Source organism: Somniosus microcephalus, chromosome 28 (genome assembly GCF_052327205.1).
Source record: "Somniosus microcephalus isolate GS21.2 chromosome 28, FLI_Smic_1.0, whole genome shotgun sequence".
Classification (NCBI taxonomy): Eukaryota; Metazoa; Chordata; class Chondrichthyes; order Squaliformes; family Somniosidae; genus Somniosus; species Somniosus microcephalus.
In genome coordinates, this window is record NC_141014.1 from 8,604,097 (window position 1) to 8,628,604 (window position 24,508).

At 48.4% G+C, this 24,508-nt stretch overlaps 1 protein-coding gene across 1 annotated transcript in view; it reads left to right on the forward strand.

The window, feature by feature from the left end:
• Positions 1-24,508, forward strand: part of poldip3 (polymerase (DNA-directed), delta interacting protein 3) — a 43,333-nt gene that overhangs the window by 3,431 nt on the left and 15,394 nt on the right. Inside the window, exon 3 of the mRNA XM_085969431.1 lies at positions 19,696-19,773. Within this exon, the coding sequence (XP_085825557.1) occupies positions 19,696-19,773 (78 nt within the window). The remainder of the gene's footprint in view (positions 1-19,695; positions 19,774-24,508) is intronic.

The following is a 24,508-nucleotide window of genomic DNA, read 5'->3' on the forward strand; positions in this document are numbered from 1 at the left end:
GGGGGAGGTGGGACCTGTACAGGCCGGACGGGTTGCACCTCAACAGGGCCGGGACCAATATCCTCGCGGGGAGGTTTGTTAGTGCTGTTGGGGAGGGTTTAAACTAATTTGGCAGGGGGATGGGCACCAGGATGTAACATTAGAAAGGGGAAATAAAGTGCTCAAAGGATTGGGAGAGGCAGAGAGCGCTAAAGTAAGAAATAGTAAGGTATTAGGTGGGGTCCAACTAAGCGAGAATACAGGATGGTCTAAGATGGGTTTACAGTGTATGTATGTGAACGCACGAAGCGAAGTAAACAAGGTAAGTGAGCTGCAGGTCAAATAGCCACATGGGAATATGATGTTGTGGCAATAACTGAGACATGGCTCAAAAAAGGGCAGGATTGGGTATTAAATATTCCTGGTTATAAGGTGTTCAGGAAAGATGGGGAAGGAAAGATAGGAGGTGGTATGGCAGTATTGGTTAAGGAGAATGTTACAGTGCTAGAGAGGGAGGATGTCCTGGAGGGGTCAAGGACAGAATCTATATGGCTAGAGTTAAGAAATAATAGAGGGGCCATTACACTACTAGGTGTATTCTATAGACCACCAGCTAGTGGGGAAGATTGAGGGTTGATGAGGGTAATGCGGTTGACGTGATGTACATGGATTTCCAAAAGGCGTTTGACAAAGTGCCACATAATAGGCTTGCCAGCAAAGTTGAAGCCCATGGGATAAAAGGGACAGTGGCAGCATGGATACAGAATTGTCTAACTGACAGGAAAGAGAGCAGTGGTGAACGGTTGTTTCTCGGACTGGAGGAAGGTACACAGTGGTGTTCCCCAGGGGTCGGTACTAGGACCACTGCTTTTCTTGATATATATGATTAATGACTTGGACGTGGGTGTACAATTTCAAAATTTGCAGATGAGACAAAATCTGAAAGTATAGTGAACAGTGAGGAGGAGCGTGATAGACTTCAGGGAGACATAGACAGGCTGGTGGAATGGGCGGACACGTGGCAGATGAAATTTAACGCACAAAAGTGTGAAGTGATACATTTTGGTAGAAAGAATGAGGAGAGGAAATATAAACTAACGGGTACAATCCTAAAGAGGGTGCATGAGCAGAGAGACCTGGGGGTATAAATCGTTGAAGGTGGCAGGGCAGATTGAGAAAGCGGTTAAAAAAGCTTACGGGATCCTGGGCTTCATGAATAGAGGTATAGAGTACAAAAGTGTGGAAATGATGATCAACATAGAACATAGAAGATAGGAGCAGGAGTAGGCCATTCGGCCCTTCGAGCCTGCTCCGCCATTCAATGAGATCGTGGCTGATCATCCAAATACAGTACCCTGTCCCTGCTTTCTCCCCATACCCCTTGATCCCTTTAGCCTTAAGAAATATATCCAACTCCTTCCTGAATATATTTAATGAACTGGCCTCCACTGCCCTCTGTGGCAGAGAATTCCACAGGTTCACCACTCTCTGGGTGAAGAAATTCCTCCTCATTTCAGTCCTAAATGGCTTACCCCTTATCCTTAGACTATGACCCCTGGTTCTGGACTCCCGGCCATCAGAAACATCCTTTCTGCATCTAGTCTGTTCAGACCTGACAGAATTTTATAGGTTTCGATGAGATCCCCTCTCAATCTTCTAAACTCCAGTGCGTATAAGCCCAATCGACACAATCTCTCCTGTACGTCATTCCTGCCGTCCCAGGTATCAGCCTGGTGAATCTTCGCTGCACTCCCTCCATGGCAAGAACGTCCTTCCTCAGGTAAGGTGACCAAAACTGCACACAATACTCAAGGTGCGGTCTCACCAAGGCCCTGTACAACTGCAGCAAGACATCCTTGTTCTTGTACTCGAACCCTCTTGCTACGAAGGCCAACATACCATTTGCCTTCTCAACCGCCTGCTGCACCTGCATGCTTACCTTCAGCGACTGGTGCACAATAACACCCAGGTCTCTCTGCACTTCCCCTTCTCCCAATCTATTGCCATTCAAATAATAATCTGCCTTTCTGTTTTTGCCACCAAAGTGGATAACCTCACATTTATCCACATTATAGTGCATTTGCCATGTTTCTGCCCAATCACCCAACCTGTCCAAATCGTACTGGAGTTTCATGACATCCTCCTCACAGCTTACCCTCCCACCCAGCTTTGTGTCGTCTGCAAATTTGGAGATATTACATCCAATTCCCTCATCCAGATCATCATTAATATATATTGTGAACAGCTGGGGTCCTAGGACCGATCCTTCCGGTACCCCACTAGTCACTGCCTGCCAATCGGAAAACGACCCGTTTATTCCAACTGTTGTATCCGTGTGTTAATGGAGACACGGAATGCAGGAGTTGGTTTAACAGGTGTTTACTGAACAAAGTCTGGAGGTGAACTAAAAGATACAAGACGCTATACAGGCTTATATACCCGAGTGGTCACTACCGGTATTACAGTACACAGGGGCTCTTAAAGGTACATACACTACAATTCCTCCCCTTTTAGATAATTAGTACATAACATTTTAAGTAATCATTAATTAACATGTTTACAAGAACAATAATCTACACATTTGCTGCAGTTAATCAATTATAAGTCAGTCTCTCTGGAGGCTTCCTGACTCGGTCCGGATAACGCCTCGGTGGTGTAGTAGTTTTCGGTGGGGTAGTAGGTTCTTTTGGCAAGGTCGATTCGGCTTGAATGCCAGTGTCGGGTTCATCTGGTTCCAGTATCACCGGATCGGAGGTAGATATTATGGGTATCTCTGCTTCATCATTAGGCGTATAGAGTTGTGGTGTAGGTTGTCCCTTTTCGGATGACTCTATGATCTGGTCAGCATGGCGCCTTATTATGCTTTCTCCAATTTCCACGGTATACATCAGCGGTCCTAGTCGTGTGCAAATAGTTCCAGGCTGCCGTTTCTCGGTACGGTACTCCCGGGCCAAAACTTGTTCACCTATCTGGAAGGTTCTAGTTGGCCTTTCATTCATGCCTTGAAATTGCCGGTTCTCTACGTCCCTTCTGATGTTTGGCTTGATCAAATCCAGCCGGCATCTTAGTCTTCTATTGAAAAACATCATGGCGGGAGTTTGGTTTGTAACCACATGTGTTGCATTCCTGTATGCAAAGAAGAAGTTATCTACCTTATGTTGTAGATTTATGTCTTCATTACCCATGCCCTTTATGGCCTTCTTGAAGGTCTGGACAAACCTTTCAGCTAATCCATTGGTGGCGGGATGGTATGGGGCGGACGTGTAGTGCTTAACCCCATTGTTTTTTAAGAACTTCCTGAATTCTTCGGACACAAATTGCGGTCCATTATCAGAACAAATCTGTTCAGGCAGCCCATTCCTGGCAAATATGGTCCTTAATACTGTGATGGTTTTTTCCGTGGTGGTGGAGGACATCTTTATTACCTCCGGCCACTTGGAGTGTGCATCAACCGCGATTAAGAACATTGAGTCCATAAATGGACCAGCAAAGTCGATATGTACCCTTTGCCATGGAGATGAGGGCCACTCCCATGGATGTAGAGGGGCTTGTGGTGGGGCGTTTTGGACCTTCTGGCATCCTAGACAGCTCTTGGTCATTTCTTCGATGTCTCCATCGATACCTGGCCACCACACAAACGCTCTGGCTAGGTTCTTCATTTTCACTCCACCCAGATGCCCCTCGTGAAGCTCCTTTAGCACTTTATCCTGGAGTTTGGGTGGAATCACCACTCTGGATCCACACATCAAGGTTCCTCGGCACACTGACAGCTGTTCTCTTCTTTGCGAGAATGCTGGCAACAGTGGTTCGCCATGTGCTGGCCATCCCTTCACCGTTAAATCGTAGACTCGTGAGAGAGTCGGGTCATTTCTCGTTTCCTTTTCAATGGTAGAATTTGTTACTGGTAGACATTCCACTATGGTTGAGTGGAACATCTCCACTGTAGGTGCCTCTTCTACCATTGGCAACGGTAGGCGCGATAAACCATCAGCATTCCCATGCTGTTTTGATCCTTTGTATTCTATGTCATATTGGTGTGCCCCTAGGAAAAGGGACCGCCTCTGTAGCCTTTGCGCTGTCATAATGGGAACGCCCTTTTTAGGGTTGAATATGGAGACGAGGGGTTGATGGTCAGTCAACAAGGTAAATTTTTGTCCGTGTAGGTAATGGTTGAATTTCTTCACTCCCCACACCAGGCTGAGTGCTTCCCTGTCGATCTGGGCATAGTTATGCTCAGCTGAGTTCAATGAGCGTGACGCAAAAGCTATCGGCCGCTCCGAGCCATCAGGGAATCTATGCGATAATACCGCTCCTACGCCGTAAGGGGATGCATCGCACGCCAGTCTGATTGGTAGTGATGGGTTGTAATGAGCCAACACTTCCTTGGACGTGATCAAGCCTTTGCATTTATGGAAGGCACGTTTACAGTCTTCGCTCCATTTCCAAATTACTCCCGTTTGTAGCAGTGCGTTAAGAGGGTGCAGAACAGTTGACAAGTTCGGTAAAAATTTATGATAGTAATTTATCAATTGCAGGAACGACCTTAATTGTGAGACATTTTCAGGTGCTGGGGCTTTTATGACCGCTTCAATTTTTTCAGGTGACTTATGCAACCCTTCTTCGTTAATTATATGGCCACAATATGATATTTGTTTCTGGAAAAATTCGCACTTGGGGCGATTTGCTCGTAGGCCCCGTTCTCTTAGCCTAGTGAGCACCTGCTCCAAATTGGCAAGGTGCTCGTTGTCGTTTTCTCCTGTTACAAGGATGTCGTCTGGGTAGCATTGAGTCCCCGGAATCCCTTGCAGGACTTGCTCCATAGCTCTTTGCCAGATAGCTGGAGCTGATGCTACTCCGAAAACCAGTCGATTGTACTGGTACAGGCCTTTGTGTGTATTTATCGTGAGATACTTTTTAGAGGCCTCCTCAACCTCCATCTGTAGATATGCCTGTGCCAAGTCAATTTTGGTGAAACGTTTCCCTCCGGATAGTGAGGCGAAAATATCTTCTATCCTCTGAAGAGGATACTGTACCGTGTGAAGGACCGGCTTTACAGTCACCTTGAAGTCCCCACAGATGCAAATTTTTCTCTGTTCTTCAGATTTATCATTATTCAACGTTTTCTTCATGACCGGGACGATGGGTGTTGCCCACTCGCTCCAATCTACCTTGGATAACACGTCTGCCTTTTCCAAATTCTCCAGCTCTGCCTCGACTGCTGGACGAATTGCGTATGGCACCGGCCTTGCCTTAAAAAACTTGGGAATTGCCGCATCTTCTACTTTTATTGAGGTGGTGACGCCTTTCAAGGTTCCTATTTCCTGTTGAAACACTTCTTTGGCGTTGGCCAAGATGTCTTTTAATCGTTCAGGTATGACGTCATCATTTTTTTTCTTACTGGTCACCGTCACTGCCTGAATGGAGTGCCAGTCTAAACGTATCTTCCTGATCCATTCACGTTCCAACAGCGGTGGACCACAATCTTGCAGAACGTGTAAATACAACTTCTGTATTTCCTTGCCGTTGTATACAACAGGGACCCCGTGTCATTTCATGGGTGCCGAAGTCCTGTGGCTTTTGCTGTATCTCTGCAGCTCCTCTTGCTGCTGCTTTGTATGATACAGCCACACTGAAAGCCTTGTCCAGTGTCAAATCTTTCTCAGAAAGTAGCCTTTTCTGTGTTCCTTCACTTAGGAGACCACAGCGGTGTTGGGTTTAAGTGCTCCTGTAGGGCATCAACAATCTCCTTAAAATTCTTGTCCATCGGTTTGGCTGGAGTGATTAAGTTTCGTAACAGCCCGTATGATACAGCCACACTGAAAGCCTCGCTGCTCGGCCCCGCTGCAGAGCCACCCGATCGAGCCCCAGCCTGCCGCCCAGGAAGGATTAGTGCAGTACCTGCCACCAGCCCGGCTAGCTGGTGAACTCAGTTTTTTTTTCTTCGACCTTCGTCTGAGGAATCGATCTCCTTGAGGTGCTGCCAAATTGCAGGTAAGTCCATTTCCAATTCGTCGCCACATTCGAATGCAGGAGTTGGTTTAACAGGTGTTTACTGAACAAAGTCTGGAGGTGAACTAAAAGATACAAGACGCTATACAGGCTTATATACCCGAGTGGTCACTACCGGTATTACAGTACACGGGCTCTTAAAGGTACATACACTACACCAACTCTTTGCTTTCTGTCCGCCAACCAGTTCTCTATCCAAGTCAATACCTTGCCCCCAATCCCATGTGCCTTAATTTTGCACGCTAATCTCTTATGTGGGACCTTATCGAAAGCCTTCTGGACGTCCAAATACACCACATCCACTGGTTCTCCCTTATCTATTTTACCAGTTACATCCTCAAAAAATTCCAGTAGATTAGTCAAACATGATTTACCTTTTGTAAATCCATGTTGACTTTGTCTGATCCTGTCACTGCTTTCCAAGTGCTCTGCTATTACATCTTTTATAATAGACTCTAGCATTTTCCCCACTACCGATGTCAGCCTTACCGGTCTATAATTCCCCGCTTTTTCTCTACCACCTTTTTTGAATAGTGGGGTAACATTAGCTACCCTCCAATCCATGGGTACTGTTCCAGAGTCTATCGAGTTCTGGAAGATGACCAGCAATGCATCTATCTCTAGGGCCACTTCCTTAAGTACCCTGGGATGTAGACCATCAGGCCCTGGGGATTTATCGGCCTTCAGTCCCATCAATTTTCCTAACACCATTTCCCTACAAATACTGATTTCTTTCAGTTCCTCCCTCTCATTAGACCCTATGTTCTCTGGCATCTCTGGGAGGTTATTTGTGTCCTCCTTTGTGAAGACAGAACCAAAGTATATATTTAGTTGGTCTGCCATTTCCTTGTTTCCCATTATAAATTCCCCTGATTCTGACTGTAAGGGACCTACGCTTGACTTCACCAATCTTTTTCTCTTCACATACCTATAAAAGCTTTTACAGTCAGTTTTTATGTCCCCTGCTAGCTTACTCTCATTCTATTTTCCCTTTCTTAATTAATCCCTTTGTCCTCCTTTGTTGAAACCTAAACTCCCAATCCTCAGGATTATTGCTTTTTCTAGCCAATTTATATGTCCTCTCCTTGGATCTTATGCTATCCCTAATTTCCCTTGTTAGCCACGGTTGAGTCACCTTTTTTGTTTTATTTTTATGCCAAATTGGGATGAACAAACTCTGTAGCTCATCCATTCGGTCTTTGAATGTTTGCCATTGCCTATCCACCGTCAACCCTTTGAGTGCCATTCCCCAATCAATTCTACCCAACTCGCTCCTCAGACCATCGTAGTTTCCTTTATTTAAATTGAGGACCCCTGTCTCTGAGTCAACTACTTCATTCTCCATCTTAATGAAGAATTCGATCATATTATGATCGCTCCGACCCAAGGGGCCTCGTACAACAAGATTGCTAATTAATCCTTTCTCGTTACATAATACCCAGTCTAAGATGACCTGATCTCTGGTTGGTTCCTTGACATATTGGTCCAGGAAACCATCCCATAAACACTCCAGGAATTCCTCCTCCACAGTATTGTTACTAATTTGGTTGGCCCAATCTATATGTAGATTAAAGTCACCCATGATGACTGCTGTGCCCTTATTGCACGCTTCTTTAATTTCCCTTTTTAATGCCATCCCCAACCTCCGCCTTACTGTTTGGAGGTCTATAAACCACTCCCACTAATGTTTTTTTCCCCTTAGTATTTCTCAATTCTACCCATACCAAATCAAATCAAATCAAATCAAATCAAATCAACTTTTATTGTCATTGTTAGTGCACAAGTGCAGTACAACGAAATGTAGGCTTGCGGCTCCCGAGAGTGTACAATTTGGATTAGGACACTTAAACATTTCAACATACATTTGTACATATATATTAGCATAAATATTAATAAATAAATATTAGCATAAACAGATTCCACATCATCAGAGCTAATATCCTTCATTACAATTGTATTAATCTCTTTAACCAGTAATGCTACCCCACCTCCCTTTCCTTTTTGCCTATCTTTCCTGAATATCGAATACCCCTGGATGTTGAGTTCCCAGTCTTTGGCCATCCTTGAGCCATGTTTCCGTAATCCCAACCAAATCATATTCGTTTACCTCTATTTGCGCAGGCAAATCATCCACCTTATTACAAATGCTCCTCGCATTAAGACACAAAGCCTTCAGGCTTGTTTTTTTAACGCTCTTAGACCTATTAGAATTATTATTTACTGTGGCCACGTTTGATTTAAACCGTTGATTTCTCTGGCTGCCACTTTTGTTTTTCTCCTTCCTATCTTTTGCTTTTATCCCTGTTTTCCTTTCCTCTGTCTCCCTGCTCAGGTTCCCAACCCCCTGCCATTTTAGTTTAAACCCCCCCGAACAGTGCTAGCAAACCTCCCCGCAAGGATATTTGTCCCGCTCTGGTTCAGGTGTAACCCGTCCGACTTGTACAAGTCCCACCTTCCCCAGAAGCAGGCCCAGTGATCCAGGAAACTAAAGCCCTCCTGCACCAACTCATTAGCCACGCATTCATCTGCTCTATCCTCCTATTCCTATACTCACTAGCACGTGGCACCGGGAGTAATCCAGAAATTACAACCTTTGAGGTCCTACTCTTTAATCTGCTACCTAGCTCCCTAAATTCTTGCTGCAGGACCTCATCCCTCTTCCTACCTATGTCGTTGGTCCCAATGTGAACCACGACTTCTGCCTGTTCACCTTCCCCCTTCAAGATGCCCTGCAGCGGTTCAGTGACATCCTTGACCCTGGCACCAGGGAGGCAACAAACCATCCTGGAGTCACGCCTACGGCCACAGAAACGCCTATCTGTTCCCCTTACGATAGAATCCCCTACCACGATTGCTCTCCCACTCTTTTTCCTCCCTTCCTGAGCAGCAGAAGCACCCCTGGTGCCAGGAAGTTGGCTGTTGCTGCCTTCCCCTCGTGAGTCATCCCCCTCAACAGTATCCAAATTGGTATACCTGTTTGAAAGGGGGATGGCCACAGGGGTCCCCTGCACTACCTGCCTGCTTCTATTGCTCCACCTGGTGGTCACCCATTTCCCTTCTGCTTGTGCAGCCCTACCCTGCGGCGTGACCAACTCATCAAACGTGTAATCCACAACCCTCTCAGCATCGTGAATGCTCCACAACTCATCCAACCGCAGCTCCAGCGCCTCCATACGGCCCGTTAGTAGCTGCAGCTGGATGCATTTCTGGCACGTGGTCGTCGGGGACACTGGCAGCGTCCCTGAATTCCCACATAGAGCAAGAGGAGCATAACACGGGGCTGGGCTCTCCTGGCATGACTTACCCCTTTAATTAATTTAAATTAATTCAATACCACCAGTTAAAGATATACTCTAGGGCGCTTATTTACCAACTGTCCCCACTACACCACAGAGACCCAAGAAAATATAAACCGCAGAATTTAAGCTTGTAATGTAAAGGAGAAAGAAAGAAATACTCACCAACCAATCACTTACCTGCTTCCTGGTGACGTCACACTTGGATTACTTTTTACCTCTCTCCCCTGCTGCTGAATTGGTCAGGCCTCGTTCGCTGAATCAGCCGCCGCTTTTCAACTGCCGCCAGTTTTAAACTCCTCAGCTGCTCACTGCTCCCTCGCAGGTCCGCAGTTGAGGCTGAAACACTGCTTCAGCCTCAACTGGAGTATTGTGTCCAGTTCTGGGCACCGTACTTTAAGAAGGATGTGAAGGCCTTAGAGAGGGTGCAGGAAAGATTTACGAGAATGGTTCCAGGGACGAGAGACTTCAGTTACGTGCATAGACTGGAGAAGCTGGGGTTGTTCTCCTTGGAGCAGAGAAGGTTGAGAGGAGATTTGATAGAGGTGTTCAAAATCATGAGGGGTCTAGACAGAGTAGATAGAGAGAAACTGTTTCCATTGGCAGAAGGGTCGAGAACCAGAGGACACAGATTTAAGGTGATTGATAAAAGAACCAAAGGTGACGTAAGAAAAAACTTTTTTACACAGCCAGTGGTTAAGATCCAGAATGCACTGCCTGAAAGGGGGGTGGAGGCAGACTCAATCTTATCTTTCAAAAGGGAGTTGGATAAGAATCTGAAGGAAAAACATTTGCAGGGCTCCGGGGAAAGGGCGGGGGAGTGGGACTAGCTGAGAGTCGGCACGGGTTTGACAGGTCAAATGGCCGCCTTCCGTGCTGCAACCATTCTATGATTCTATGACTGTGGCCCTGGTATCACCGGAGTGCCCGCTGTCTGGGGCTGGTATCACCGGAGTGCCCGCTGTCTGTGGCGCTGGTATCACCGGAGTGCCCGGTGTCTGTGGGGCTGGTATCACCGGAGTGCCCGCTGTCTGTGGGGCTGGTATCACCGGAGTGCCCGCTGTCTGTGGCGCTGGTCGAACAATATACACAGCGAGGTAGATCTCTAGAGGCTGAAGGAGAAACTGGGGGTGCAGTCATTAGAATCTTGCAGCAAGCGTCTTGATTTGGGGGTAATATCGGGGGTTAGAAGGGAGCAAACATGACCCAACCGAACAAACCAAGTAACTACTGACCAGAGACTTTAACCACAGTAATTGGAAAATTGGTCGAGTCCGCTGCCAAGGGCAGAGTAAGTGTGCAATTGTAAAGTGTAAGTTGATTTGGGAGAGCGGGCATGTTTAGTGAGCGGTAGGCCATGTCAACCGGTAGAGATCTGTGTTATAGAGTCATGGAGAGAGGAGGGCCAGTGGGTGAATAATACCATGCAATTTGACATGGTTCCTCAGTGCTGCAGCAGGCGGTTAAGAAGGCAAATGGTATGTTGGCCTTCGTAGCGAGAGGGTTCGAGTACAGGAACAAGGATGTCTTGCTACAGTTGTACAGGGCCTTGGTGAGACCGCACCTTGAGTATTGTGTGCAGTTTTGGTCGCCTTACCTGAGGAAGGATGTTCTTGCCATGGAAGGAGTGCAGCGAAGATTCACCAGGCTGATACCTGGGATGGCAGGAATGACGTATGAGGAGAGATTGTGTCGATTGGGCTTATACTCACTGGAGTTTAGAAGATTGAGAGGGGATCTCATCGAAACCTATAAAATTCTGTCAGGCCTGGACAGACTAGATGCAGGAAGGATGTTCCCGATGGTCGGGGAGTCCAGAACCAGGGGTCACAGTCTAAGGATAAGGGGTAAGCCATTTTGGACTGAGATGAGGAGGAATTTCTTCACCCAGAGAGTGGTGAACCTGTGGAATTCTCTGCCACAGAGGGCGGTGGAGGCCAGTTCATTAAATATATTCAGGAAGGAGTTGGATATATTTCTTAAGGCTAAAGGGATCAAGGGATATGGGGAGAAAGCAGGGACAGGGTACTGAATTTGGATGATCAGCCATGATCGCATTGAATGGCGGAGCAGGCTCGAGGGGCCGAATGGCCTACTCCTGCTCCTATCTTCTATGTTTCTATGCTTCACTTACATATAAATGACCTGGAATTCACCATAGAGGGGGCATATTCAAGTTTGCTAAGCTGGGAGGTACAGTCAATCGAGATGGAGAGAAGCAAATCGCACACGGACATTGTAAGTGGTGGAGATTGGCTGATCCCTGGAGATGATTAGGTTGAAAGCTGATTGTGATCGGGTTTGACAGGGTGGATATGGAACAACCCTCACCTTGCGTAAGGAAATCCAGAACAAGGGGACGGAGTCTTAGAATTTGAACTAAGCCAGTTAAAGATTTCTTCACCCAGGGAGGAGGCTGTGGGGTGCACGGCTCTCGAGGGCCAGAGGAAATTCGGGTGTTTGAAAGGGAGAGGGAAGGGTTATGGGGCTGTGGAGAGGGGGCAAGAAATTAGGTGGCAGTTATGGTGCAACAGGTTGGCGTAATCATAGAATCACAGGACAGTACAGCACAGAAGGAGGCCATTCGGCCCATCGAGTCTGGGCTGGCTCTTTCGAAGAGCAATCCAGTTAGTCCCACTCCCAGCTCTTCCCCCATATCCCTGCATTTTTTCTCCAAGTATTTATCTAATTCCCTTTTGAAGGCAATGCGTTCTAAATCCTCGCCACTCGTTACATAAAATCGGTTTTCCTCCTGTCGCCTCTGGTTCGTTTGTCAATCACCTTCAATCTGGGCCCTCTGGTTATCGACCCTTCAGCCATTGGAAACAGTTTCTCTTTATTTACTCGATCTAAACCCTACATGATTTTAAACACCTCCATCAATTCTCCTCTTAGCCTTCTCTGCTCTAAGGACAACAACCCCAGCTTCTCCAGTCTATCCACGTAACTGTAATCCCTCAGCCCTGGAACCATTCTCGTAAATCTCTTCTGTACCCTCTCCAACGCCTTCACATCCTTCCTAAAGTGTGGGGCCCAGAATTGGTTGTAGTACTCCAGCTGGGGCTGAACTAGTGTTTCATATAAGTTCAGCATAACTTCCTGGCTTTTGTACTCTGCCTCTATTTATAAAGCCCAGGACCCCTAACTGCTTTGTTAACTTGTCCTGCCACCTTCAAAGATTTTCGACAGCCCCTCCCAAACCCACGGCCTCTACCACCTAGCAGGACAAGGGCAGCAGGCGCATGGGAACACCACCACCTCCAAGTTCCCCTCCCAAGTCACGCCATCCTGATTTGGAAATATATCGCCGTTCCTTCACAGACACTGGGTCAAAATCCTGGAACTCCTTCCCTAATAGCACTGTGGGAATACTTTCACCCCAGTGTCGGCTGTGGCTCAGTGGGCAGCACCCTCGCCTCTGAGTCAGAAGGTTGTGGGTTCAAGTCCCACTCCAGGGACTTGAGCACAAAAAGCTAGGCTGACACTTCCAGTGCAGTACTGAGGGAGTGCTGCACTGTCGGAAGTGCCGTCTTTCAGATGAGACGTTAAACTGAGGCCCCACCTGCTCTCTCAGGTGGACGGAAAAGATCCCATGGCACTATTTCGAGGAAGAGCAGGGGGAGTTCTCCCCGGTGTCCTGGACAATATTTATCCCTCAATCAACAAAACAAAAACATTATCTGATCATTATCACATTGTTCTTTGTGGGAGCTTGCTGTGCGCAAATTGGCTGCCGCATCACAACAGTGACTACACTCCAAAAGTGCTTCATTGGCTGTAAAGCGCTTTGCGACGTCTGGTGGTCGTGAAAGGTGCTATATAAATGCAAGTCTTTTTTCACTGACTTTGTTCAAAAGGCGGCGGCTCACCACCACCTTCTCGAGGAGGGCGATTGGGGACAGGCAATAAATGCTGGCCTGTCAGCGACGCCCACATCCCAGGAATGAATAAATAAAAATGTTTAAAAAGCCCAGGTCGCTCTCTCTGCACCCCCTTTAAAACTGTACCATTGAGCTTGTCTTGTCTCGCCTCACGCTTCCTCCCAAAATGTCTCGCCTCACGCTTCCTCCCAAAATGTCTCGCCTCACGCTTCCTCCCAAAATGTCTCGCCTCACGCTTCCTCCCAAAATGTCTCGCCTCACGCTTCCTCCCAAAATGTCTCGCCTCACACTTCCTCCCAAACTGTCTCGCCTCACGCTTCCTCCCAAAATGTCTCGCCTCACGCTTCCTCCCAAAATGTCTCGCCTCACACTTCCTCCCAAAATGTCTCGCCTCACACTTCCTCCCAAAATGTCTCGCCTCACGCTTCCTCCCAAAATGTCTCGCCTCACGCTTCCTCCCAAAATGTCTCGCCTCATGCTTCCTCCCAAAATGTCTCGCCTCACACTTCCTCCCAAAATGACTCGCCTCACGCTTCCTCCCAAAATGTCTCGCCTCACACTTCCTCCCAAAATGTCTCGCCTCACACTTCCTCCCAAAATGTCTCGCCTCATGCTTCCTCCCAAAATGTCTCGCCTCACGCTTCCTCCCAAAATGTCTCGCCTCACACTTCCTCCCAAAATGTCTCGCCTCACGCTTCCTCCCAAAATGTCTCGCCTCACGCTTCCTCCCAAAATGTCTCGCCTCACACTTCCTCCCAAAATGTCTCGCCTCACACTTCCTCCCAAAATGTATCGCCTCACGCTTCCTCCCAAAATGTATCGCCTCACTCTTCCTCCCAAAATGTCTCGCCTCACTCTTCCTCCCAAAATGTATCGCCTCACACTTCCTCCCAAAATGTCTCGCCTCACTCTTCCTCCCAAAATGTATCGCCTCACACTTCCTCCCAAAATGTCTCGCCTCACGCTTCCTCCCAAAATGTCTCGCCTCACTCTTCCTCCCAAAATGTATCGCCTCACACTTCCTCCCAAAATGTCTCGCCTCACGCTTCCTCCCAAAATGTCTCGCCTCACTCCTCCCAAAATGTCTCGCCTCACTCCTCCCAAAATGCCTCGCCTCACACTTCCTCCCAAAATGTCTCGCCTCACTCCTCCCAAAATGTCTCGCCTCACGCTTCCTCCCAAAATGTCTCGCCTCACACTTCCTCCCAAAATGTATCACCTCACTCCTCCCAAAATGTCTCGCCTCACGCTTCCTCCCAAAATGTATCGCCTCACGCTTCCTCCCAAAATGTCTCGCCTCACGCTTCCTCCCAAAATGTCTCGCCTCACTCTTCCTCCCAAAATGTCTCGCCTCACTCCTCCCGAAATGTCTCGCCTCACTCCTCCCAAAATGTCTTGCCTCACGCTTCCTCCCAAAATGTCTCGCCTCACTCCTCCCAAAATGTCTCGCCTCACGCTTCCTCCCAAAATGTCTCGCCTCACGCTTCCTCCCAAAATGTCTCGCCTCACTCCTCCCAAAATGTCTCGCCTCACCCTTCCTCCCAAAATGTCTCGCCTCACACTTCCTCCCAAAATGTATCGCCTCACTCTTCCTCCCAAAATGTATCGCCTCACGCTTCCTCCCAAAATGTCTCGCCTCACACTTCTCTGCATTGAATCTCATCGGCCACGTGTCCGCCCATTCCACCAGCCTGGCTGTGTCCTCTTGAAGTCTATTACTATCCTCCTCACTGTTTACAACACTTCTAGGTTTCGTGTCACCTGCAACTTTTGAAATTGTGCCCTGTACCCCCAAGTCCAAGTCATTAACATCTATCAAAAACAGCAGTGGTGCAAGGACTGAGCCCTGGGAAACACCAGCGTATACCTCCCTCCAGTCTGAGAAACAGCCGCTCACCACAACGCGCTGCTTTCTGCCCCTTGGCCAATGTTGTATCCATGATCCCAGGGGCTGTAACTTTGCTAACAAGCCCAATATGTGGCACTTTCTCAAACGCCTTTTGAAAGTCCATGTGCACAACATCAACTGCACTGCCCTCACCCACCCTCTCCGTTACCTCCTCAAACAACTCAATCATGCAGGTCAAACACGATTTGCCCTTTCGAAATCCTTTATTATCCATGCTTGGCCAAGTGGCTGTTAATTTTCTTCCAGATTATTGTTTCTAAAGCTTCCCCACCGCCGACGTTAAACTGGCTAGCGTGTCATTGCCAGGTTTGTCCTTCTCCCCTTTGTGAACAGGGATGTAACATTTGCAATTCTCCAGTCCTTTGACACCACCCCTGTATCTACAGAGGATTGGAAGATTGTGGCCAGTACCAATGTTCCCTCGAAACTGCGCGGCCGCACAGCTCCCGGCCAGTCCTGCGCGTTTCCCGCGTTAAAGGGGCCGCACACCCAAAAAAATATGAGGGGGAGCCAGCCCCTCTGCAATTTCTACCCTTGCTCCCCTCAGCAACCTAGGATGCACCCGGACTGGGTGACTCATCTACTTTAAGTACTGCCAGACTTTCTAATACTGTACTTCTGCTTTATCTACTTTAACCTCCTTGTTTACCATAGCTTTGGCAAAGTCCTCTTGCTTGGTAAACATCGATGCAAAGTACTCAATTAGTACCTCAGCCCTCTGCCTCCACCAGTAGATCTCCATTTTGGTCCCTAATCGGCCCCACCGCTCCTCTGACAACCTTTTTACTGTTAATATGCCTATAGAAGACCTTTGGATTCCTTTTTATGTTAGCCGCCAATCTAGTCTTGTACTGTCTCTTTGTCCCTCTTATTTCCTTTTTCACTTCTCCTCTGTATGTTTTATAATCAGCCTGATTCTCCCTTGTATTATCAAGCTGACATCTGTCATACGTCCCCTTTTTCTGCTTCATCCTACCCTCTAACTCCTTCACCCAGGGAGCTCTGGCTTTGGCTGCCCTCCATTTCCCCCTTGTAGGAATGTACCTCGACTGTACCCGAACCATCTCCTCTTTAAAGGCTGCCCATTGCTCCATTATATTTCTGCCTGCCAGTCTTTGACTCCAATTTACCCGGGCCAAATCCCTCCTTAATTCGCTGAAATTAGACCTCCTCCAGTTTTATTCTAGATTTCTCCTTGTCCTTCTCCATAACTAATCTAAACCTTATGATCACTATTCCCAAGATGGTCCCTGACTGCGACATTCTCCACTTGATCCACTTCATTCCCCAGGACTAGATCCAGCAATGCCGCCTCCTTCATTGGGCAGGAAACATAATGATCAAGAAAATTCTCAACACACCCTCCTGCGCCACGTCTGTAGCCACACATTAACCTGCCATACCCTCGTATTTCTACTCTCACTAGAGCGTGGCACTGGGAGTAATCCAGACATTACTACCATTGAGGTCCTGCTTTTTAACTTCCTCCCTAGCTCCTTAAACTCTTGACTGCTGGACCTCAACCCTTGTCCTCCCTATATTGTTGGTTCCGACATGGACCACAACCTCTGGGTCTTCCCCCCCCCCCCCCCCCCCCCCGCCAAATGTTCTGCACCCTCTCCGTGATGTCCCTTACCCTGGCACCAGGGAGGCAAGATACCGTATGGGTCTCACGTCGACGGTAGCAGAACTCCTCATCTGTCCCCTGGCTATCGAATCCCCGATTACTACTGGATTCCTGCACTTTGCTGTACCCCTCCTGTGCAGTCCTTTGCCTCACAGTGCCAGGCTCGGGACTGCGCTCCTTCGAGGGGTCGTCACCCTCACTGGTATTCAGTGCTGAATATCAGTTTGAGAGTGCCACGCTCCAAATGGAGTCCTGCATTGCCTGTCTCTTCCCACCTTTCCGCGTGGCCACCCACTTGCCATTCTGAACTCTATCTGGCTGTGGGGTGACCGCCACTTAGAACCTGCAATCAGGGAAACAGTCAGCCACCCGTATTGCCCTCCAGTGAATCCAACTGCCCCGCAAGCTCAGAAATCCTGAGCGCGAGTTTGAGCACTTGCTGCAAACATGGGCCTCCGGGGCACACGAAGCGTCCTGAAGTTTCCACGTGGCGCACGAATTGCAGGCTACGGGTCGCAGCTGCCCCTCCATTCTAATTTGGTGCAACAGGTTGGCATGGATCGCATGCCGGACATCCCAAAGAAACCAATATTGAATCGGGGACAGGGACTGGCCAAAGTTAACGTAAGCAAATTAACAGTAATAAAGAAAATAGTGGCACGAGTGACAAATCCCCAGGACCAGATGGTTTCCATCCCAGGGTTTTAAGGGAAGTCGGTGAGAACATTGCAGACGCCCTAACTGTGATCTTCCAAAGTTCTCTCGATTCAGAAACCCTTCCTTTAGGTTGGAAAATTGCACCTTCACTCCACTAGAACAAAGCGATATTAATACTGTGACAAATGATAGTGTAGGCAAGTGGGAGGTCATCCACTTTGGACCAAAAAAGGATAGAACAGAGTACTTTCTAAAAGCTAGAAACAGTGGAGGTCCAAAGAGACTTGGGCGCCTTTGTACATAGATCTTTAAAATGTCCTGGATAGGTACAGAAAATGATTTTTTTTAAAGGCTAATGGGATGCTGGCCTTTATATCTGGAGGACTAGAATACAAGGGGGTAGAAGTTATGCTGCAGCTGTACAAAGCCCTGGTTAGACCACACCTGGAGCACTGTGAGCAGTTCTGGGCACCACACCTTAGGAAGGATATATTGGCCTTGGAGGGAGTGCAGCGTAGGTTTACCAGAAAGATACCCGGACTTCAAGGGTTAAATTATGAGGAGAGATTACACAAACTAGGGTTGTATTCCCTGGAATTTAGAAGGTTAAGGGGTGATTGATTGAAGTTTTCAGGATATTAAGGGGAACTGATGGGGTCGATAGAGAGAGACTATTTCCGCTGGTTGGGGAGTCTAGGACTGGGGGCAGAGTCTAAAAATTAGAGCCAGACCTTTCCGGAGTGAAGTTCGGAAACACTTCTACACACAAAGGGTAGAAGAAGTTTGGAACTCTCTTCTGCAAATGGCAATTAATGCTAGATCAGTTATTAATTTTAAACCTGAGATTAATAGATTTTTGTTAACCAAAGGTATTGGGATATGGGGCAAAGGCGGGGATATGGAGTTAGAGCACAGATCAGCCAGGATCGCATTGATGGCAGAACGGGCTCGAGGGGCTAAATGGCCTCCTCCTGTTCCTATGTTCCAAACGGCCACATGGGGTGGACTTGGAAGGCCCCTAACACCCAGGGAACTGTACCCCAGCTTGGGGCAACACCTTTAGGAAAGGAGGGGACTTGGAAGAGCAGCCCCTTGAGTAGCCTTTGCTTCCCTCCAGGCCCCAGATGGTTGTGAGCCTCCTGTGTCCATCTGTGGATAGAGATTTAGTGGGGAAACTGGACCGGGGTTTGTGGGGGGGGGGTTATGAGAACATGTAATCACAGCACTGAGAGGAGGGGTATACGGACATGAGCTTTGGTACAGTTTCAACATAAGAACTAGGAGCTGGAGTCGGCCATTTGGCCCTTCGAGCCTGCATTGCTCACACAGTTGCTGTACTTGTGATTTTATGGGTGGTTGTGACGGGACAACTCCATACAGGAAACTTTCCTTTAACCAGAGGTTAAATGTCCGGAAAGCTCTATCTACCAGCAAAATTCAGGAGCCGTTTCCTATAAGGTTTTTTTTACTTCTCATTGCTTTTTTTTTTCCCCAGTCAGGCTCTGCAAGGTCTAGCTGAAGCTGTTGCTTAGCTACAGAGACGCTTTTAAGCTGCGGCCGACTGTTTTGAAGCACAAAGCTCCATATGTTTTAACATTAGCGCTGGTTTGTACGGCAGTTTTGATGGTACGGCACCAGCTCGGTCCCGTCAGTGCCGGATATCGGAAAGTTTCCTGTACAAAGTGGGGTTTTCAACCTGATCAACTGGGGCATGCCTTACACTGGGGCCGGTCCCTTATACAGGCAGGACTGTTGCTGGGCACCAGTGTAAATCAGTCAGTGTGGGTGTCGGGTGCCAGCTGTGGGTCAGTGGGTAGCACCCTCGCCCCTGAGTCAGCAGGTCCTGGGTTCAAGTCCCACTCCGTAGACCTGAGCACATAAACTAGGTTGATACTCCCAGTGCAGTGCTGAGGGAGTGCTGCACTGTCGGAGGTGATGTCGTTTGGATGAGACATTAAACTGAGACCTGCTTTGCCCCCTCAGATGGGCATAAAAGATCCCGTGGCACTATTTCAAACAGCAGGGGAGTTCTCCCCGGTGTCCTGGTCAACATTTATCCCTCAACCAACATCACCAAAACAGATCATCATTGCTGTTTGTGGGATCTTATGTGCGCAAATTCGCTGTCGCTTCTCCTAACATTACAACAGTGACTACACTTCAAAAGTATTTAATTGGCTGTAAAGCGCTTTGGGATTTCATGAGGTCGTGAAAGGCGCTATAGAAATGCAAGTCTTTCTTCAATTTCTCCAGCTTGTGCTGTGCCTCTGGTCGGCTGCACAAAGCTGCTGCTGTACTTAACGTAATAACTGGAGTGTTTTCATTTCACATTCACAGAAAAAACCTGTTGCTCCTGTGCTGTCTCATCCCTTGGGAATGCGAATCAACGTGGTGAATGACCAGAGCCCAGGCCAGGTGAGCATTCGCTGGCATTACAGCACCGCAGGTAGACGGGAAATTGAGAGCCATTAACTCCATACCTCCGCTGTCTCCACTGAGACTTTAATGAAATGTAAAACAAGGAGGTGTGAATATCACAAAGCTGCACATGTATGGCTGCTGGGTACAAGTCTGTCACTGTATAACACTGGGGTACAGTACTGGTGGGTACAGGTCTGTCACTGTATAACACTGGGGTACAGTACTGGTGGGTACAGGTCTGTCACTGTATAACACTGGGGTACAGTACTGGTGGGTACAGGTCTGTCACTGTATAACACTGGGGTACAGTACTGGTGGGTACAGGTCTGTCACTGTATAACACTGGGGTACAGTGCTGGTGGGTACAGGTCTGTCACTGTATAACACTGGGGTACAGTCACTGTATAACACTGGGGTACAGTACTGGTGGGTACAGGTCTGTCACTGTATAACACGGGTACAGTACTGGTGGGTACAGGTCTGTCACTGTATAACACTGGGGTACAGTACTGGTGGGTACAGGTCTGTCACTATAACACGGGTACAGTACTGGTGGGTACAGCTCTGTCACTGTATAACACTGGGGTACAGTACTGGTGGGTACAGGTCTGTCGCTGTATAACACTGGGGTACAGTACTGGTGGGTACAGGTCTGTCGCTGTATAACACTGGGGTACAGTACTGGTGGGTACAGGTCTGTCGCTGTATAACACTGGGGTACAGTACTGGTGGGTACAGGTCTGTCACTGTATAACACTGGGGTACAGTACTGGTGGGTACAGGTCTGTCACTGTATAACACTGGGGTACAGTACTGGTGGGTACAGGTCTGTCACTGTATAACACTGGGGTACAGTACTGGTGGGTACAGGTCTGTCACTGTATAACGGGTACAGTACTGGTGGGTACAGGTCTGTCACTGTATAACACTGGCGTACAGTACTGGTGGGTACAGGTCTGTCACTATAACACTGGGGTACAGTACTGGTGGGTACGGGTCTGTCACTATAACACTGGGGTACAGTACTGGTGGGTACGGGTCTGTCACTGTATAACACTGGGGTACAGTACTGGTGGGTGCGGGTCTGTCACTGTATAACACTGGGGTACAGTACTGGTGGGTACAGGTCTGTCACTATAACACGGGTACAGTACTGGTGGGTACAGGTCTGTCACTATAACTGGGGTACAGTACTGGTGGGTACAGGTCTGTCACTGTATAACACTGGTGTACAGTACTGGTGGGTACAGGTCTGACACTATAACACGGGTACAGTACTGGTGAGTACAGGTCTGTCACTGTATAACACTGGGGTACAGTACTGGTGGGTACAGGTCTGTCACTGTATAACACGGGTACAGTACTGGTGGGTACAGGTCTGTCACTGTATAACACTGGGGTACAGTACTGGTGGGTACAAGTCTGTCGCTGTATAACACTGGGGTACAGTACTGGTGGGTACAGGTCTGTCGCTGTATAACACAGGTACAGTACTGGTGGGTACAGGTCTGTCACTAACACTGGGGTACAGTACTGGTGGGTACAGGTCTGTCACTGTATAACACTGGGGTACAGTACTGGTGGGTACAGGTCTGTCGCTGTATAACACTGGGGTACAGTACTGGTGGGTACAGGTCTGTCGCTGTATAACACTGGGGTACAGTACTGGTGGGTACAGGTCTGTCGCTGTATAACACTGGGGTACAGTACTGGTGGGTACAGGTCTGTCGCTGTATAACACTGGGGTACAGTACTGGTGGGTACAGGTCTGTCACTATTACACTGGGGTACAGTACTGGTGGGTACAGGTCTGTCACTATAACACTGGGGTACAGTACTGGTGGGTACAGGTCTGTCACTGTATAACACTGGGGTACAGTACTGGTGGGTACAGGTCTGTCACTGTATAACACTGGGGTACAGTACTAGTGGGTACAGGTCTGTCACTGTATAACATTGGGGTACAGTACTGGTGGGTACAGGTCTGTCACTGTTTAACACGGGTACAGTACTGGTGGGTACAGCTCTGTCACTATAACACTGGGTTACAGTACTGGTGGGTACAGGTCTGTCACTGTATAACACTGGTACAGTACTGGTGGGCACAGCTCTGTCACTGTTTAACACTGGGGTACAGTACTGGTGGGTACAGGTCTGTCGCTGTATAACACGAGTACAGTACTGGTGTGTACAGGTCTGTCAGTGTATAACGGGTACAGTACTGGTGGGTACAGGTCTGCCACTGTATAACACTGGGGTACAGTACTGGTGTGTACAGGTCTGTCAGTGCATAACACTTGGGTACAGTACTGGTGGGTACAAGTCTGTCACTGTATAACACTGGGGTACAGTACTGGTGGGTACAGGTCTGTCGCTGTATAACACTGGGGTACAGTACTGGTGGGTACAGGTCTGTCGCTGTATAACACTGGGGTACAGTACTGGTGGGTACAGGTCTGTCACTGTATAACACGGGTACAGTACTGGTGGGTACAGGTCTGTCACTGTATAACACGGGTACAGTACTGGTGGGTACAGGTCTGTCATTGTATAACACTGGGGTACAGTACTGGTGGGTACTGGTCTGTCACTGTATAACACTGGGGTACAGTACTGGTGGGTACAGGTCTGTCACTGTATAACGGGTACAGTACTGGTGGGTACAGGTCTGTCATTGTATAACACTGGGGTACAGTACTGGTGGGTGCGGGTCTGTCACTGTATGACACTGGGGTACAGTACTGGTGGGTACAGGTCTGTCACTGTATAACACGGGTACAGTACTGGTGGGTACAGGTCTGTCACTATAACACTTGGGTACAGTAGTGGTGGGTACAGGTCTGTCACTGTATAACACTGGTGTACAGTACTGGTGGGTACAGGTCTGACACTGTATAACGGGTACAGTACTGGTGGGTACCGGTCTGTCACTGTATAACACTGGGGTACAGTACTGGTGGGTACAGGTCTGTCACTGTTTAACACTGGGGTACAGTACTGGTGGGTACAAGTCTGTCGCTGTATAACACTGGGGTACAGTACTGGTGGGTACAGGTCTGTCACTGTATAACACTGGGGTACAGTACTGGTGGGTACAGGTCTGTCGCTGTATAACACGGGTACAGTACTGGTGGGTACAGGACTGTCACTGTTTAACACTGGGGCACAGTACTGGTGGGTACAGGACTGTCACTGTTTAACACTGGGGCACAGTACTGGTGGGTACAGGTCTGTCACTGTATAACACTGGGGTACAATACTGGTGGGTACAAGTCTGTCACTAACACTGGGGTACAGTACTGGTGGGTACAGGTCTGTCACTGTATAACACTGGGGTACAGTACTGGTGGGTACAAGTCTGTCACTATAACACTGGGGTACAGTACTGGTGGGTACAGGTCTGTCACTGTATAACACTGGGGTACAGTACTGGTGGGTACAGGTCTGTCACTAACACTGGGGTACAATATTGGTGGGCACAGGTCTGTCACTGTAACTGGGGTAAAGTACCGGTGGGTACAGGTCTGTCACTGTCTAACACTGGGGTACAGTACTGGTGGGTACAGGTCTGTCGCTGTATAACACTGGGGTACAGTACTGGTGGGTACAGGTCTGTCGCTGTATAACACTGGGGTACAGTACTGGTGGGTACAGGTCTGTCGCTGTATAACACTGGGGTACAGTACTGGTGGGTACAGGTCTGTCGCTGTATAACACTGGGGTACAGTACTGGTGGGTACAGGTCTGTCACTATTACACTGGGGTACAGTACTGGTGGGTACAGGTCTGTCACTATAACACTGGGGTACAGTACTGGTGGGTACAGGTCTGTCACTGTATAACACGGGTACAGTACTGGTGGGTACAGGTCTGTCACTGTATAACACTGGGGTACAGTACTAGTGGGTACAGGTCTGTCACTGTATAACATTGGGGTACAGTACTGGTGGGTACAGGTCTGTCACTGTTTAACACGGGTACAGTACTGGTGGGTACAGGTCTGTCAGTGTATAACGGGTACAGTACTGGTGGGTACAGGTCTGCCACTGTATAACACTGGGGTACAGTACTGGTGTGTACAGGTCTGTCAGTGCATAACACTTGGGTACAGTACTGGTGGGTACAAGTCTGTCACTGTATAACACTGGGGTACAGTACTGGTGGGTACAGGTCTGTCGCTGTATAACACTGGGGTACAGTACTGGTGGGTACAGGTCTGTCGCTGTATAACACTGGGGTACAGTACTGGTGGGTACAGGTCTGTCACTGTATAACACGGGTACAGTACTGGTGGGTACAGGTCTGTCACTGTATAACACTGGGGTACAGTACTGGTGGGTACAGGTCTGTCATTGTATAACACTGGGGTACAGTACTGGTGGGTACTGGTCTGTCACTGTATAACACTGGGGTACAGTACTGGTGGGTACAGGTCTGTCACTGTATAACGGGTACAGTACTGGTGGGTACAGGTCTGTCATTGTATAACACTGGGGTACAGTACTGGTGGGTGCGGGTCTGTCACTATGACACTGGGGTACAGTACTGGTGGGTACAGGTCTGTCACTGTATAACACGGGTACAGTACTGGTGGGTACAGGTCTGTCACTATAACACTTGGGTACAGTAGTGGTGGGTACAGGTCTGTCACTGTATAACACTGGTGTACAGTACTGGTGGGTACAGGTCTGACACTGTATAACGGGTACAGTACTGGTGGGTACCGGTC